The 15,907-nt window shown below is 36.1% G+C and overlaps 1 protein-coding gene across 1 annotated transcript; it reads left to right on the top strand.

The window, feature by feature from the left end:
- Positions 1–7,751: 7,751 nt before the first annotated feature.
- Positions 7,752–15,597, top strand: LOC102802639 (hydroxyacyl-coenzyme A dehydrogenase, mitochondrial-like). The gene is made up of 8 exons (XM_078007381.1): positions 7,752–8,008; positions 8,388–8,516; positions 9,713–9,873; positions 11,778–11,904; positions 12,036–12,125; positions 12,749–12,821; positions 13,632–13,748; positions 15,359–15,597. Exons 1-8 carry the CDS (start codon positions 7,892–7,894, stop codon positions 15,478–15,480), a joined length of 936 nt encoding a protein of 311 aa, XP_077863507.1. The 5' UTR covers positions 7,752–7,891; the 3' UTR covers positions 15,481–15,597.
- The last annotated feature ends 310 nt before the right edge of the window (positions 15,598–15,907 follow it).

Here is a 15,907-nt window from a genome sequence, read left to right as displayed (position 1 = left end):
TACAATGATTATGATAATGCTTGTGACACTTTCTATGAGGATAAAAATTGTCCGTATTTCTATGATGATATGGCATTGTGGGACATTTTATGATGATAAGGCATTGCGCGTATTTCTATGATAATAAGGCATTGCGAGACATTCTATGATGATAAGGCATTGCGCGTATTTCTATGATAAGGCATTGCGAGACATTCTATGATGATAAAGCATTGCGCGTATTTCTATGATGATAAGGCATTGCGAGACATTCTATGATGATAAGGCATTGCGCGTATTTCTATGATGATACGGCATTGCGAGGCATTCTATGATGATAAGGCATTGCGCGTATTTCTATGATAATAAGTCATTGCGAGACATTCTATGATGATAAGGCATTGCGCGTATTTCTATGATGATAAGGCATTGCGCGTATTTCTATGATGATAAGGCATTGCGAGACATTATATGATGATAAGGCATTGCACGTATTTCTATGATAATAAGGCATTGCGAGACATTCTATGATGATAAGGCATTGTGCGTATTTCTATGATGATAAGGCATTGCGAGACATTCTATGATGATAAGGCATTGCGCGTATTTCTATGATGGTAAGGCATTGCGAGACATTCTATGATGATAAGGCATTGCGCGTATTTCTATGATAATAAGGCATTGCGAGATATTCTATGATGATAAGGCATTGCGCGTATTTCTAAGATGATAAGGCAATGCGCGTATATCTATGATGATAAGGCAATGCGCGTATTTCTATGATGATAAGGCCTTGTAGGGCATTATATGATGATAAGGCATTGCGCATATTTCTATGATGATAAGGCAATGCGCGTATTTCTATGATGATAAGGCCTTGTGGGGCATTATATGATGATAAGGCATTGCGCATACTTCTATGATGATAAGGCATTGCGAGACATTCTATGATAAAGCATTGTGCGTATTTCTATGATGATAAGGCATTGCGAGACATTCTATGATGATAAGACATTGCGCGTATTGCTAAGATGATAAGGCAATGCGCGTATTTCTATGATGATAAGGCATTGCGCGTATTTCTATGATGATAAGGCATTGCGCGTATTTCTATGATGATAAGTCAATGCGCGTATTTCTATGATGATAAGGCAATGCGCCTATGATGATAAGGCATTGCGCATATTTCTCTGAAGATAAGGCATTGCACGTATTTCTATGATGATAAGGCATTGCGCGTATTTCTATGATGATAAGGCATTGCGCGTATTTCTATGATGATAAGGCATTGCGAGACATTCTATGATGATAAGGCATTGCGCGTATTTCTATGATAATAAGGCATTGCGAGACATTCTATGATGATAAGACATTGCGCGTATTTCTAAAATGATAAGGCAATGCGCGTATTTCTATGATGATAAGGCATTGCGCGTATTTCTATGATGATAAGGCATTGCGCGTATTTCTATGATGATAAGTCAATGCGCGTATTTCTATGATGATAAGGCAATGCGCCTATGATGATAAGGCATTGCGCATATTTCTCTGAAGATAAGGCATTGCGCGTATTTCTATGATGATAAGGTATTGCGCGTATTTCTATGATAATAAGGCATTGCGCGTATTTCTATGATGATAAGGCATTGCGCGTATTTCTATGATGATAAGGCATTGCGCGTATTTCTATGATAATAAGGCATTGCGAGACATTCTATGATGATAAGGCATTGCGCGTATTTCTATGATAATAAGGCATTGCGAGACATTCTATGATGATAAGGCATTGCGCGTATTTCTATGATGATAAGTCAATGCGCGTATTTCTATGATGATAAGGCAATGCGCCTATGATGATAAGGCATTGCGCATATTTCTCTGAAGATAAGGCATTGCGCGTATTTCTATGATGATAAGGTATTGCGCGTATTTCTATGATAATAAGGCATTGCGCGTATTTCTATGATGATAAGGCATTGCGCGTATTTCTATGATGATAAGGCATTGCGCGTATTTCTATGATAATAAGGCATTGCGAGACATTCTATGATGATAAGGCATTGCGCGTATTTCTATGATAATAAGGCATTGCGAGACATTCTATGATGATAAGGCATTGCGCGTATTTCTAAGATGATAAGGCATTGCGCGTATTTCTAAGATGATAAGGCATTGCGCGTATTTCTAAGATGATAAGGCAATGCGCGTATTTCTATGATAATAAGGCATTGCGAGACATTCTATGATGATAAGGCATTGCGCGTATTTCTAAGATGATAAGGCAATGCGCGTATTTCTATGATGATAAGGCAATGCGCGTATTTCTATGATGATAAGGCAATGCGCGTATTTCTATGATGATAAGGCCTTGTGGGGCATTATATGATGATAACGCATTGCGCATATTTCTATGATGATAAGGCATTGCGAGACATTCTATGGTAAGGCATTGCGCGTATTTCTATGATGATAAGGCATCGCGAGACATTCTATGATGATAAGGCATTGCGCGTATTTCTAAGATGATAAGGCAATGCGCGTATTTCTATGATGATAAGGCATTGTGCGTATTTCTATGATGATAAGGCATTGCGCGTATTTCTATGATAATAAGGCATTGCGAGACATTCTATTATGATAAGGCATTGCGCGTATTTCTATGATGATAAGGCGTTGCAAGACATTCTATTATGATAAGGCATTGCGCGTATTTCTATGATGATAAGGCATTGCGCGTATTTCTATGATGATAAGGCATTGCGAGACATTCTATGATGATAAGGCATTGCGCATATTTCTATGATAATAAGGCATTGCGAGACATTCTATGATGATAAGACATTGCGCGTATTTCTAAAATGATAAGGCAATGCGCGTATTTCTATGATGATAAGGCATTGCGCGTATTTCTATGATGATAAGGCATCGCGAGACATTCTATGATGATAAGGCATTGCGCGTATTTCTAAGATGATAAGGCAATGCGCGTATTTCTATGATGATAAGGCATTGCGCGTATTTCTATGATAATAAGGCATTGCGAGACATTCTATGATGATAAGGCATTGCGCGTATTTCTATGATGATAAGGCGTTGCGAGACATTCTATGATGATAAGGCATTGCGCGTATTTCTATGATGATAAGGCATTGCGCGTATTTCTATGATGATAAGGCATTGCGAGACATTCTATGATGATAAAGCATTGCGCGTATTTCTAAGATGATAAGGCATTGCGCGTATTTCTAAGATGATAAGGCAATGCACGTATTTCTATGATAATAAGGCATTGCGAGACATTCTATGATGATAAGGCATTGCGCGTATTTCTAAGATGATAAGGCAATGCGCGTATTTCTATGATGATAAGGCAATGCGCGTATTTCTACGATGATAAGGCCTTGTGGGGCATTATATGATGATAAGGCATTGCGCATATTTCTATGATGATAAGGCATTGCGAGACATTCCATGATGATAAAGCATTGCGCGTATTTCTATGATAATAAGGCATTGCGAGACATTCTATGATGATAAAGCATTGCGCGTATTTCTAAGATGATAAGGCATTGCGCGTATTTCTAAGATGATAAGGCAATGCGCGTATTTCTATGATAATAAGGCATTGCGAGACATTCTATGATGATAAGGCATTGCGCGTATTTCTATGATGATAAGGCATTGCGAGACATTCTATGATGATAAAGCGTTGCGTGTATTTCTAAGATGATAAGGCATTGCGCGTATTTCTAAGATGATAAGGCAATGCGCGTATTTCTATGATAATAAGGCATTGCGAGACATTCTATGATGATAAGGCATTGCGCGTATTTCTAAGATGTTAAGGCAATGCGCGTATATCTATGATGATAAGGCAATGCGCGTATTTCTATGATGATAAGGCCTTGTAGGGCATTATATGATGATAAGGCATTGCGCATATTTCTATGATGATAAGGCAATGCGCGTATTTCTATGATGATAAGGCCTTGTGGGGCATTATATGATGATAAGGCATTGCGCATACTTCTATGATGATAAGGCATTGCGAGACATTCTATGATAAAGCATTGTGCGTATTTCTATGATGATAAGGCATTGCGAGACATTCTATGATGATAAGACATTGCGCGTATTGCTAAGATGATAAGGCAATGCGCGTATTTCTATGATGATAAGGCATTGCGCGTATTTCTATGATGATAAGGCATTGCGCGTATTTTTATGATGATAAGTCAATGCGCGTATTTCTATGATGATAAGGCAATGCGCCTATGATGATAAGGCATTGCGCATATTTCTCTGAAGATAAGGCATTGCGCGTATTTCTATGATGATAAGGCATTGCGCGTATTTCTATGATGATAAGGCATTGCGCGTATTTCTAGGATGATAAGGCATTGCGAGACATTCTATGATGATAAGGCATTGCGCGTATTTCTATGATAATAAGGCATTGCGAGACATTCTATGATGATAAGACATTGCGCGTATTTCTAAAATGATAAGGCAATGCGCGTATTTCTATGATGATAAGGCATTGCGAGACATTCTATGATGATAAAGCATTGCGCGTATTTCTAAGATGATAAGGCAATGCGCGTATTTCTAAGGTAATAAGGCATTGCGAGACATTCTATGATGATAAAGCATTGCGCGTATTTCTAAGATGATAAGGCATTGCGCGTATTTCTAAGATGATAAGGCAATGCGCGTATTTCTATGATAATAAGGCATTGCGAGACATTCTATGATGATAAGGCATTGCGAGACATTCTACGATGATAAAGCATTGCGCGTATTTCTAAGATGATAAGGCATTGCGAGACATTCTATGATGATAAAGCATTGCGTGTATTTCTAAGATGATAAGGCATTGCGCGTATTTCTAAGATGATAAGGCAATGCGCGTATTTCTATGATAATAAGGCATTGCGAGACATTCTATGATGATAAGGCATTGCGCGTATTTCTAAGATGTTGAGGCAATGCGCGTATATCTATGATGATAAGGCAATGCGCGTATTTCTATGATGATAAGGCCTTGTAGGGCATTATATGATGATAAGGCATTGCGCATATTTCTATGATGATACGGCATTGCGAGGCATTCTATGATGATAAGGCATTGCGCGTATTTCTATGATAATAAGTCATTGCGAGACACTCTATGATGATAAGTCATTGCGCGTATTTCTATGATGATAAGGCATTGCGCGTATTTCTATGATGATAAGGCATTGCGAGACATTATATGATGATAAGGCATTGCACGTATTTCTATGATAATAAGGCATTGCGAGACATTCTATGATGATAAGGCATTGTGCGTATTTCTATGATGATAAGGCATTGCGAGACATTCTATGATGATAAGGCATTGCGCGTATTTCTATGATGGTAAGGCATTGCGAGACATTCTATGATGATAAGGCATTGCGCGTATTTCTATGATAATAAGGCATTGCGAGATATTCTATGATGATAAGGCATTGCGCGTATTTCTAAGATGATAAGGCAATGCGCGTATATCTATGATGATACGGCAATGCGCGTATTTCTATGATGATAAGGCCTTGTAGGGCATTATATGATGATAAGGCATTGCGCATATTTCTATGATGATAAGGCAATGCGCGTATTTCTATGATGATAAGGCCTTGTGGGGCATTATATGATGATAAGGCATTGCGCATACTTCTATGATGATAAGGGATTGCGAGACATTCTATGATAAAGCATTGTGCGTATTTCTATGATGATAAGGCATTGCGAGACATTCTATGATGATAAGACATTGCGCGTATTGCTAAGATGATAAGGCAATGCGCGTATTTCTATGATGATAAGGCATTGCGCGTATTTCTAAGATGATAAGGCAATGCGCGTATTTCTATGATAATAAGGCATTGCGAGACATTCTATGATGATAAGGCATTGCGCGTATTTCTAAGATGTTAAGGCAATGCGCGTATATCTATGATGATAAGGCAATGCGCGTATTTCTATGATGATAAGGCCTTGTAGGGCATTATATGATGATAAGGCATTGCGCATATTTCTATGATGATACGGCATTGCGAGGCATTCTATGATGATAAGGCATTGCGCGTATTTCTATGATAATAAGTCATTGCGAGACATTCTATGATGATAAGGCATTGCGCGTATTTCTATGATGATAAGGCATTGCGCGTATTTCTATGATGATAAGGCATTGCGAGACATTATATGATGATAAGGCATTGCACGTATTTCTATGATAATAAGGCATTGCGAGACATTCTATGATGATAAGGCATTGTGCGTATTTCTATGATGATAAGGCATTGCGATACATTCTATGATGATAAGGCATTGCGCGTATTTCTATGATGGTAAGGCATTGCGAGACATTCTATGATGATAAGGCATTGCGCGTATTTCTATGATAATAAGGCATTGCGAGATATTCTATGATGATAAGGCATTGCGCGTATTTCTAAGATGATAAGGCAATGCACGTATATCTATGATGATACGGCAATGCGCGTATTTCTATGATGATAAGGCCTTGTAGGGCATTATATGATGATAAGGCATTGCGCATATTTCTATGATGATAAGGCATTGCGCGTATTTCTATGATGATAAGGCCTTGTGGGGCATTATATGATGATAAGGCATTGCGCATATTTCTATGATGATAAGGCATTGCGGAACATTCTGTGATGATAAGGAATTGTCACTTATACACTTATCACTCGTGAAAATATATAACTGTCATACCCAACAAACGTTCTTGCAGAGTCTTCGAGTATATGACCTGACCTAGGGAGACACAGAGCCGCAACTAGACTAGTGGGACGTTCTACGGTGACTACCTAGTTTAGTGATAAAAGACCCGTAGTCTCTGCGAAGGAGAATGAGACCATGGCGTTCTTTCATATTATTACGTATGTACTGCGGTATTCATTGTTACGACGTTGCTCAATAATGTTGGTATTGACTGCAAAAATAAGCACATGAGAAGAATAGTTCCCTCTATTTTTTTTTTTTTTTTGCACAAAGAAGCTTATCATGAAATAACTATGCAAATTACTTACGTATTCATGTCTCGTTCCTGAAATGCAAAATGTACAAGCTTAGCAAAAATAATCAGTGTATTGAGAAGGATACCACTCACAAAGTTTCTAGATTGTCCTATATTTGGATATGTTCTGTAGGATGTATATATTTTCGTTCTAACCCGTCGTATAATTTTAGGCAAAAATGATACTCGTTTTCGACTGTGTAAAACATACACAGCAGACAAACTCTGCTTCCTCAAGGGACATGCAAGTTAAATTCCTTCGTGTGCAGATATTTTTAACCTACATAACGAGCCTCGAAGTAGTAAATAGAGGTGAATTTAGTCGTTTAAAGGCCAAATTATTCTCACTGTAAACAAGTACTATACAACGATACTCGTTTTTTGAACTCATTACTAATGTCAATAGTTTCAGAATTTCTCTTGAAACAACTTTAAAAAAAAAAACTAAAAATGAACTAAATTACTAAATTGCAAGCTCAAGAGGTGCCATACAAAATATTTATTACCAACAATTTACTACAAAATTGGTATGTATTGGCTTGAGAACAATTTCATTATATTTCATATAATTTCATTTCATTATAACGCTAAAATAGAGCTATTTATTATATTTCTCGTGTGCGAAGCAAATTGTAAACGAAAGATGGGCATTGTAATGATTTGTACGTTAGCGCCGCCCTTGTAAACAAATATGCAGCTCGGGGATGGCGCGCTATAGGGACGACTGTCGAATCTGTACATTGGTTATCCTCCCGTATCGATGTCTCCCTGACCTTAGATGATTTGACATTTAATTTTGCGTTCCAACAGAGAAAAAGAGGGGTTGAACGGCCTTATAACATGGCTCTTGCTACTAAAGTTATCATCAGAAGCTTGTCTGTTCGCGCAGCGAAAACTGCTGCTGTCAACAATGTCACTGTCATTGGTTGCGGATTTATGGGCTCCGGCATAGCTCAGGTAGGCTTCAGTAAACCTTATAGAATGTTATGGACAATTAGCTAAACTGCCCAAAGTTTTCCCTGGAGATGTCATTAAACTAAGCTACGTATGTCAGCAAAATTTGCCCTTCGAAATGCCCCCCTCAATGCAACTTTTGTGCCGCAGCCTCTGGTGATGGTACATTGGGTAACTGGATGCTATTTCATGGGATATTAGCTAACCCTATCAAAGTTAATGTGTAATTTTAATGGGAATTTAATAAATAGACAAAAAAATATGAAAATTAAAAAAAACAAATAAACCTATACCTACATCAAATTTAATCTGACTGTTTTTAATCAACCAAACAAATTTCCAAAATATCAATTAATTTTAGTAATAACATTCATTTCTATAGAACTCTGCCCAGGTGGGATACCATGTGACCTTGGTTGACCAATCAGAGGAGCGGTTAAATAAATCTATGAATGATATCAGGGAAGGATTGGTGGCTGTTGCCAATAAAAAATTTAAAACAGAACCAACTGTAAGTATTATATATGTATTATTTTATATCAAAACAGGACAGCCACATGTGAAGAGTAGTTGGCTATTGGCACAACCATGAAAATAAATCACAATTTTTTCTCATTTCAATATTATCACTTATATTTTCGCTGAATTTTCATGTTAATTTACTTAAGACCCCCTCACCCCTGACCTAAAGCCTAACCCTAAAAATCCAGCCCCCCAAATGTAATTCAATATGCCCCTCCAAATAACTATACGTGCCCTGAAGAGGGGTATATACAATTGGAATGGGGAGCACTAGAAGAGCATGGTTATGAGTGAGAGGCCCTATGGATGCAAGACTGATTACCCTCTGCAAAGTAGACTGTTTTTGTCCATTTTGTCCATGTCCATTAAAATACCACAAAGTTAAATGCATTTCCAATGAGGCCTTGTTTATGTTATTCCAAAGCCCACTGGAATGATATTTCAGAATAAAAATATTTTCAAACCATATTTTGACTACATAATGATAACAAAAATGATCTGACGGGAAATACAGAAAACATGTGTAAGTTCACTTTTAGAAAATTGAAAAGCTAATCTTTTTTCAGCAATTTTTAAAATTAGTATTGAAGTACTGATTGTATGTCAAATTTAATATAAATACTTGGGTATGAGTACCTAGTGAAATTTGGGGCGAGAAGTAAAAAAATAAAAGTTCTTTGTAAACTATAACTATAAACTACCTTTGTTATCTGTTTATAATCATGCTACAATGTATCTGTATTTCATCCAAACATAAGAATGATGATTGATAAAATTGAGGCAGAGATTCACACTTTTGTAAGTTTTGTGCAGGCAGAGAATGTAACAAAAATCAGGCATATTCAGCTCATTTTTATTTATAATTGGATTCAATATTTGTCATTCACATTTCTATCTACTGGTTTCAAACTTTGTTGAAATATGCTTAATATGGATGAACTATACAATTTAAGTTAATTTTAGTTTGAGATTACAAAATATCTTATGAACTATATTCTGCCAATTCTGTAATATTGAAGAGTGATTTAATGGGTTCATTTGTATATTAATTAATTTCATATTTATTTAACACCAAATATTTAAGTATATATGTGCTTTTACTTGATTAAACAAATATTTTTTATTCATTAATTTATTTATTCATTCATTTATTCTTTTCATATGATTAATCTTGTATATTTCTAGAGATGTGAAACATTTATTCAGGGTGTTATGTCTAATATATCAGTGAGTACAAACACTATAGATGCTGTTACCAATGCTGATATGATTGTTGAAGCCATCTACGAAAATATGTCAGTGAAAAAAAAACTGTTTACTGAGCTAAACAATGCAGATATTAAGAAGTAAGTGCCACTATGCTACCGGTCACTGGTAGCATAGTGGTTGTCGCATCAGACTCATGTTCTGTAGACCCAAGTTCAAATCCTACCTTAGGTTGAACATCAAAGGGTCGACCCCTACCCTGGGTGAGTGTGCCACAGACTCAATGGGAAGGCCAATTCCACTGGTCGAAATTCATTCACTAACGAATTCGACTTTGGGGGAACCTTGGTTAAGGTCCACAGGTGTTTGTGTTCGATCGAGTCTGGTTGACGCCAGGATAGCGCATTACAAATTGCCATTTGACAGAGAGATGGCCACACTGCCCTGTCATGTAGTCCCAAACATGAATATGACTTCTGTGGCAAAATGCCCTATGTGTCGTCACTAGCACTTGCAATTTGCACATACAAAAAAAAAATGTCAGGAGAGACAACAGTGATACCCAATGTCTGGAACTGTCGCCTGGCACAAAAAATATTTAAAAAAAGTAAGTAAGTGCCGTAATTCAAAAAAAAATAATCTACCAAGAATGAAACTCATAATTGTGATGAAACATATTGTGCAGGCTGGCTTCAACTTTCCACAGAGTTCCATGTGTGTCATTTAAATGCTGTTCTTGCCAATAGCATGGCATCGGCGTATGTCAAAATTAATTGTCTCTCCTGCACCTACTTTTCATATTTGACAGGGATGTGTGACCATCTTTCTATATCATAATGGGATATTCACAGAAAACATCCATATATGGCATTTGTAATAATCATGCACAATTGGGATAGTACAGACACTTCCAAGATATTGATGTCACTTAATGACATTCTAAATTTTTGGATTTTCTGCCATTTTAATTTTTAAATTTTTTTGACTCAACAAAACAATGGGAGTCTTTGCAGTTAGTGTGTCTGTACGTGTGTGTGCGTCCGTCATTTCCACTGATATCTCAAGAACCATATGTTGGGTTTTGATGAAACTTTATGCATAGACGCTCTGGGCTAATGCGTAGATTGGTTTAGATTTTGGTTTAAAATAATGGCATATCAATTACCTAATTTGCATGATAATTAACTAATTTTTAGCTGTTCCATGTTATTTAAAGAACCCCCCTTCGGATTTTGAACTTGGTACATAGATGCTTTGGAACAATGCGGAGATCTGATATGACTTGGAGTAAAAAGCCATGCATATTAATTATCTAATTAGCATAATGATTAATAAATTTTTGGCTTTTCCACTGTATATCTCTAGTACTAACCATCACATTAAAATGAAACATGGTACGTAGATGTAATTTGACAGTGTACAGACCTGATAATTTTAATTGCATAATTTGTAAATTTTTGGCTTTTTCACTAATATTTCAAGTACCAATCATTACATTGCTATGTCACTTGGTACATAGATGCTCTAGGTCTATGCACAGATCTAATTAGTTTGAGGTAAAAATCTGTGGATATTAATCATTTAATTTGCATAATGATTAGTTAATGTTTGGCTTTTCTCGTACCAGTACTGATCTACTCATTTCAATGAAACTTGGTACACCAATTTTTTAAGAATTACCGGTAATCCTCACATTATAACGAAACTTGGTACATAATACACAGACCTAATTAATTTGGGAATGAAATCTATGTCTAATTTGCATAATTTCAATAACCAATTAGTGCCTGGGAACACAGCATTAGTTTTTGATTAAATTGCCAAATTTGCACAATGTGCATAATCATCAAATTTCACTGAAATTTGGTTCACAGATGTTTTCTTTGATTTTCTCTGTGTTTTTCCTCTATCATGTCACTATCACGTATTTCTTTTTTTGTGTACAATGTATCCATTATCATCCATTTCAAAGGATGAAAAGAGATTAAATAGATTAAAATGTAAGTTCGTTCAAGCACTTTTATATTTGCTTCTCTGTTGACAGGTCTGCTGTATTTGCTAGCAATACATCTTCATTGTCAGTTGGTGAAATGGCCAGTGTTACTGGCTTTCCAGAAAAAATAGGTGGTTTACACTTCTTCTGTCCTGTGCCAGTCATGAAGATAGTTGAGGTATTTACATCTATACATTGTTTTCAATTCTCTTGTGTATCATTGTTTTCACTATGAATAATATCTGCTTTGATTTTATTTAGAATAATTAGAAATTAATTTCTGACTTTTATTGATGTCTCATTGAACAGTTGGTCACTCACAACATGATATCCCAAAGAACTGTAGATATATTAATGGAATTCTGTACAAAGCTTGGCAAAGAGATAGTGAAGTGTAAGGTGAGTGTATGTGTTAGCTTCATCCTGATGCGTGTGGCAGAGACTCGCTAGCATTTAAGTGCTCCACCGACACCCCCCACCCCTAAAAAGTAACATTTTCCAGAATGGTATCATTTGTAGCAACATTGTCCTGAATAGACCATTTTCCATTCACTGCGTTATGCATGAAATCAAACGTAAAAACAGGACAAACAAAGGTTATAGCGTCGTAGTGGCATCAAACATCCCGTGGGATTCGACAAATGCGAAAATATTTTGGGGGGCATTTCCATGCCTAATAATGTGCTGTACACATTTGATGATAGACAATTTCCATTAAGTGAGGGTATTCGAAGATAGGCCGGTCGATGTGAGCTACGAAATAAAGAAATTCGAGTTTAAAATCAAATGTTCGATTTTTGTGGCAGATGTTCGACGCGAATCTTTCATGCATCTCGCGAGATCTCACAGTTGAACGGGAAATCACCTATTGTATTATCAGTAGCTACATTGTCTTGAATTGTATCATCTATCAATTATATTCAGTTCAGTAATGTATTTCACATTGTGTCTGTATTTTGATTCCCAAGTGATGACATGAGTACAATCAATATAAATTAATTCATATATTCTGTGCATCATAGGACACACCAGGATTTATCGTTAACCGTTTAATGGTGCCGTATATGCTAGAAGCATGTCGTATGGCTGAAAGAGGTGTGTACACCCATACATACAACATGATTTCATATATAATATTCAATTTCCCGATTAATTTTAGCAAATCAGACACTTTTCAGAATGTTGCAAACTTAATCTTCATTTTGACGTTATTGAATTTGGTAAAAATTGAATTTTGGCCAGCAAAAAGCCCAATCGTTTTTTTATTTTGAATCATAACAGAGTATAGGGTGTTTGTAAATCTTTACTTTAATGGTTGGTTATTCCTTCAATGTGTAGACACTGCTATGAAACTTGAACCACTAGAGGGCACCACTGCTATAATAAACTTCTCTGCTTCATGGCTCATACCACCAATTAGAACTTTATAGATGGAAATATTAGCATTTGGGTGAAAACAGGATAGAAAAATCAAAATATTGTTTTAATTTGTTGAATAACAATTGTTGTGATAACATTCTGGCCAGATAAACACATGTTGGCCAGCTCAAACTCCTACAAAATCGATGTAAACAGAACACACAGATTTGTCACGTTTTCTATCTTTGATATTCTCAGAAAAGCAGCCAGTTTTGAAGTGTCTAATCAAGGGTTGTTTACTTGTCAATAAACAAAGCTACATGTACACACACATCTAACAGTTGACGTTATTGAAGTATGCTCTCATATATTGTGTTTCAGATTAAACGCAGTGAAAGCAAATCCATTGCCTAACTATGAACACTGACTAATTGATGAAATGAGACCTTCAATAGGAAATGCTCCCTTCAAGGATACTGACTGCTATGAAACTTGAACCTCTAGAGGGCGCCACTGATATAATAAAATTTCTGCTTAAATAAATAGGTGATGCTTCCTTCAAAGATATTGACACTGCTATGAAACTTGGAGCTGGATATAAGATTGGGCCGTTTGAGTTAGCTGACTATATTGGACTGGAAGTCATGGAGTACGTCATAAATAGTAAGTTAAGGGCATTGGATTCTAATGAATAGTAAGTTAAGGGCACTGGAATCTAATGAATAGTAAGTTAAGGGCATTGGATTCTAATGAATAGTAAGTTAAGGGCACTGGACTCTAATGAATAGTAAGTTAAAGGCATTGGATTCTAATGAATAGTAAGTTAAGGGCACTGGAATCTAATGAATAGTAAGTTAAGGGCATTGGATTCTAATGAATAGTAAGTTAAGGGCATTGGATTCTAATGAATAGTAAGTTAAGGGCACTGGAATCTAATGAATAGTAAGTTAAGGGCATTGGATTCTAATGAATAGTAAGTTAAGGGCCCTGGACTCTAATGAATAGTAAGTTAAGGGCACTGGACTCTAATGAATAGTAAGGTAAGGGCACTGCACTCTAATGAATAGTAAGTTAAGGGCACTGGACTCTAATGAATAGTAAGTTAAGGGCACTGGACTCTAATGAATAGTAAGTTATGGGCACTGGACTCTGATGAATAGTAAGTTAAGGGCACTGAACTCTAATGAATAGTATGGTAAGGCACTGGACTCTAATGAATAGTAAGTTAAGGTCATTGGATTCTTATGAATAGTAAGTTAAGGGCATTGGATTCTAATGAATAGTAAGTTAAGGGCACTGGACTCTAATGAATAGTAAGTTAAGGGCACTGGACTCTGATGAATAGTAAGTTAAGGGCACTGGACTCTAATGAATAGTAAGTTAAGGGCATTGGATTCTAATGAATAGTAAATTAAGGACATTGGATTCTAATGAATAGTAAGTTAAGGGCACTGGACTCTAATGAATAGTAAGTTAAAGGCACTGGACTCTGATGAATAGTAAGTTAAGGGCACTGGACTCTGATGAATAGTGAGTTAAATGCACTGGACTCTAATGAATAGTAAGTTAAGGGCATTGGATTCTAATGAATAGTAAGTTAAGGACATTGGATTCTAATGAATAGTAAGTTAAGGGCATTGGATTCTAATGAATAGTGAGTTAAATGCACTGGATTCTAATGAATAGTAAGTTAAGGGCATTGGATTCTAATGAATAGTAAGTTAAGGACATTGGATTCTAATGAATAGTAAGTTAAGGGCACTGGATTCTAATGAATAGTAAGTTAAGAGCATTGAATTCTAATGAATAGTAAGTTAAGGGCACTGGATTCTAATGAATAGTAAGTTAAGGGCATTGGATTCTAATGAATAGTGAGTTAAAGGCACTGGATTCTAATGAATAGTAAGTTAAGGGCACTGGATTCTAATGAATAGTAAGTTAAGGGCATTGGATTCTAATGAATAGTGAGTTAAAGGCACTGGATTCTAATGAATACTAAGTTAAGGACATTGGATTCTAATGAATAGTAAGTTAAGGGCACTGGATTCTAATGAATCATAAGTTTGATCCAGTAAATTAAGGTAAATTCAAATTTGGAAAGAAAATGGCTGAGGTCATGATTGCTCTCAAATTATAAAACATGAAAGTTTGTTGACAGTTCTTTCAAATCATTTCACTGTTATATTCTTAGTTTAATATTGTCATGAAATCACTGATAGTACACATCTGAGAAATCACAGACCTAATTCTCTTTACAATTTTTCTTCTTGCAGGTTTTCACGATTCATATCCCTCTGATCCACTGTTTAGGAAAAGTGACTTGGTTCATAAACTTGTTTGTGATGGAAAATTAGGAAGAAAAACAGGAGAAGGATTTTACAAATACAACAAATGATGGATTTATCAGAAACAATGTCATAAATTAAATTAGGTACTGTAAGATGATGTACTCAGTCATCACCTGAACTTGGGTTTACACAATTAAATTTAGAGCCAGTCTTGCATTGTTCAATATGGGTCCCATGTGATTTATACAACTCAGGTAAAATACTTTTGATTTTCACAAAATTCAATGGTGCAGTGCACGATGACCAGTGTTTCCACCAAGTCTCATCTTCTGTGGAATTTTCACAGTTTTTCAGTGAAATTAGTCAATTTGAGAAACATTTCTTTTACATTCATGCATTTCGTTTGCAAAATCATCTGATTCAAGGTGGTCTCTGAAATGAAATCACATTTCTTTTCGGAGCTAAACTTGCGCTTTTATTATGTGGCAGCCATTGCTGAATAATATGCATTTCAAAGCCTTGTGTTCGGCTCCC

Source organism: Saccoglossus kowalevskii, chromosome 19 (assembly GCF_978046115.1).
Source record: "Saccoglossus kowalevskii chromosome 19, keSacKowa6.1, whole genome shotgun sequence".
Taxonomy (NCBI): domain Eukaryota; kingdom Metazoa; phylum Hemichordata; class Enteropneusta; family Harrimaniidae; genus Saccoglossus; species Saccoglossus kowalevskii.
The sequence above is the reverse complement of the archived record's forward strand: the minus strand, read 5'-3'. Positions and strand labels throughout refer to the sequence as shown.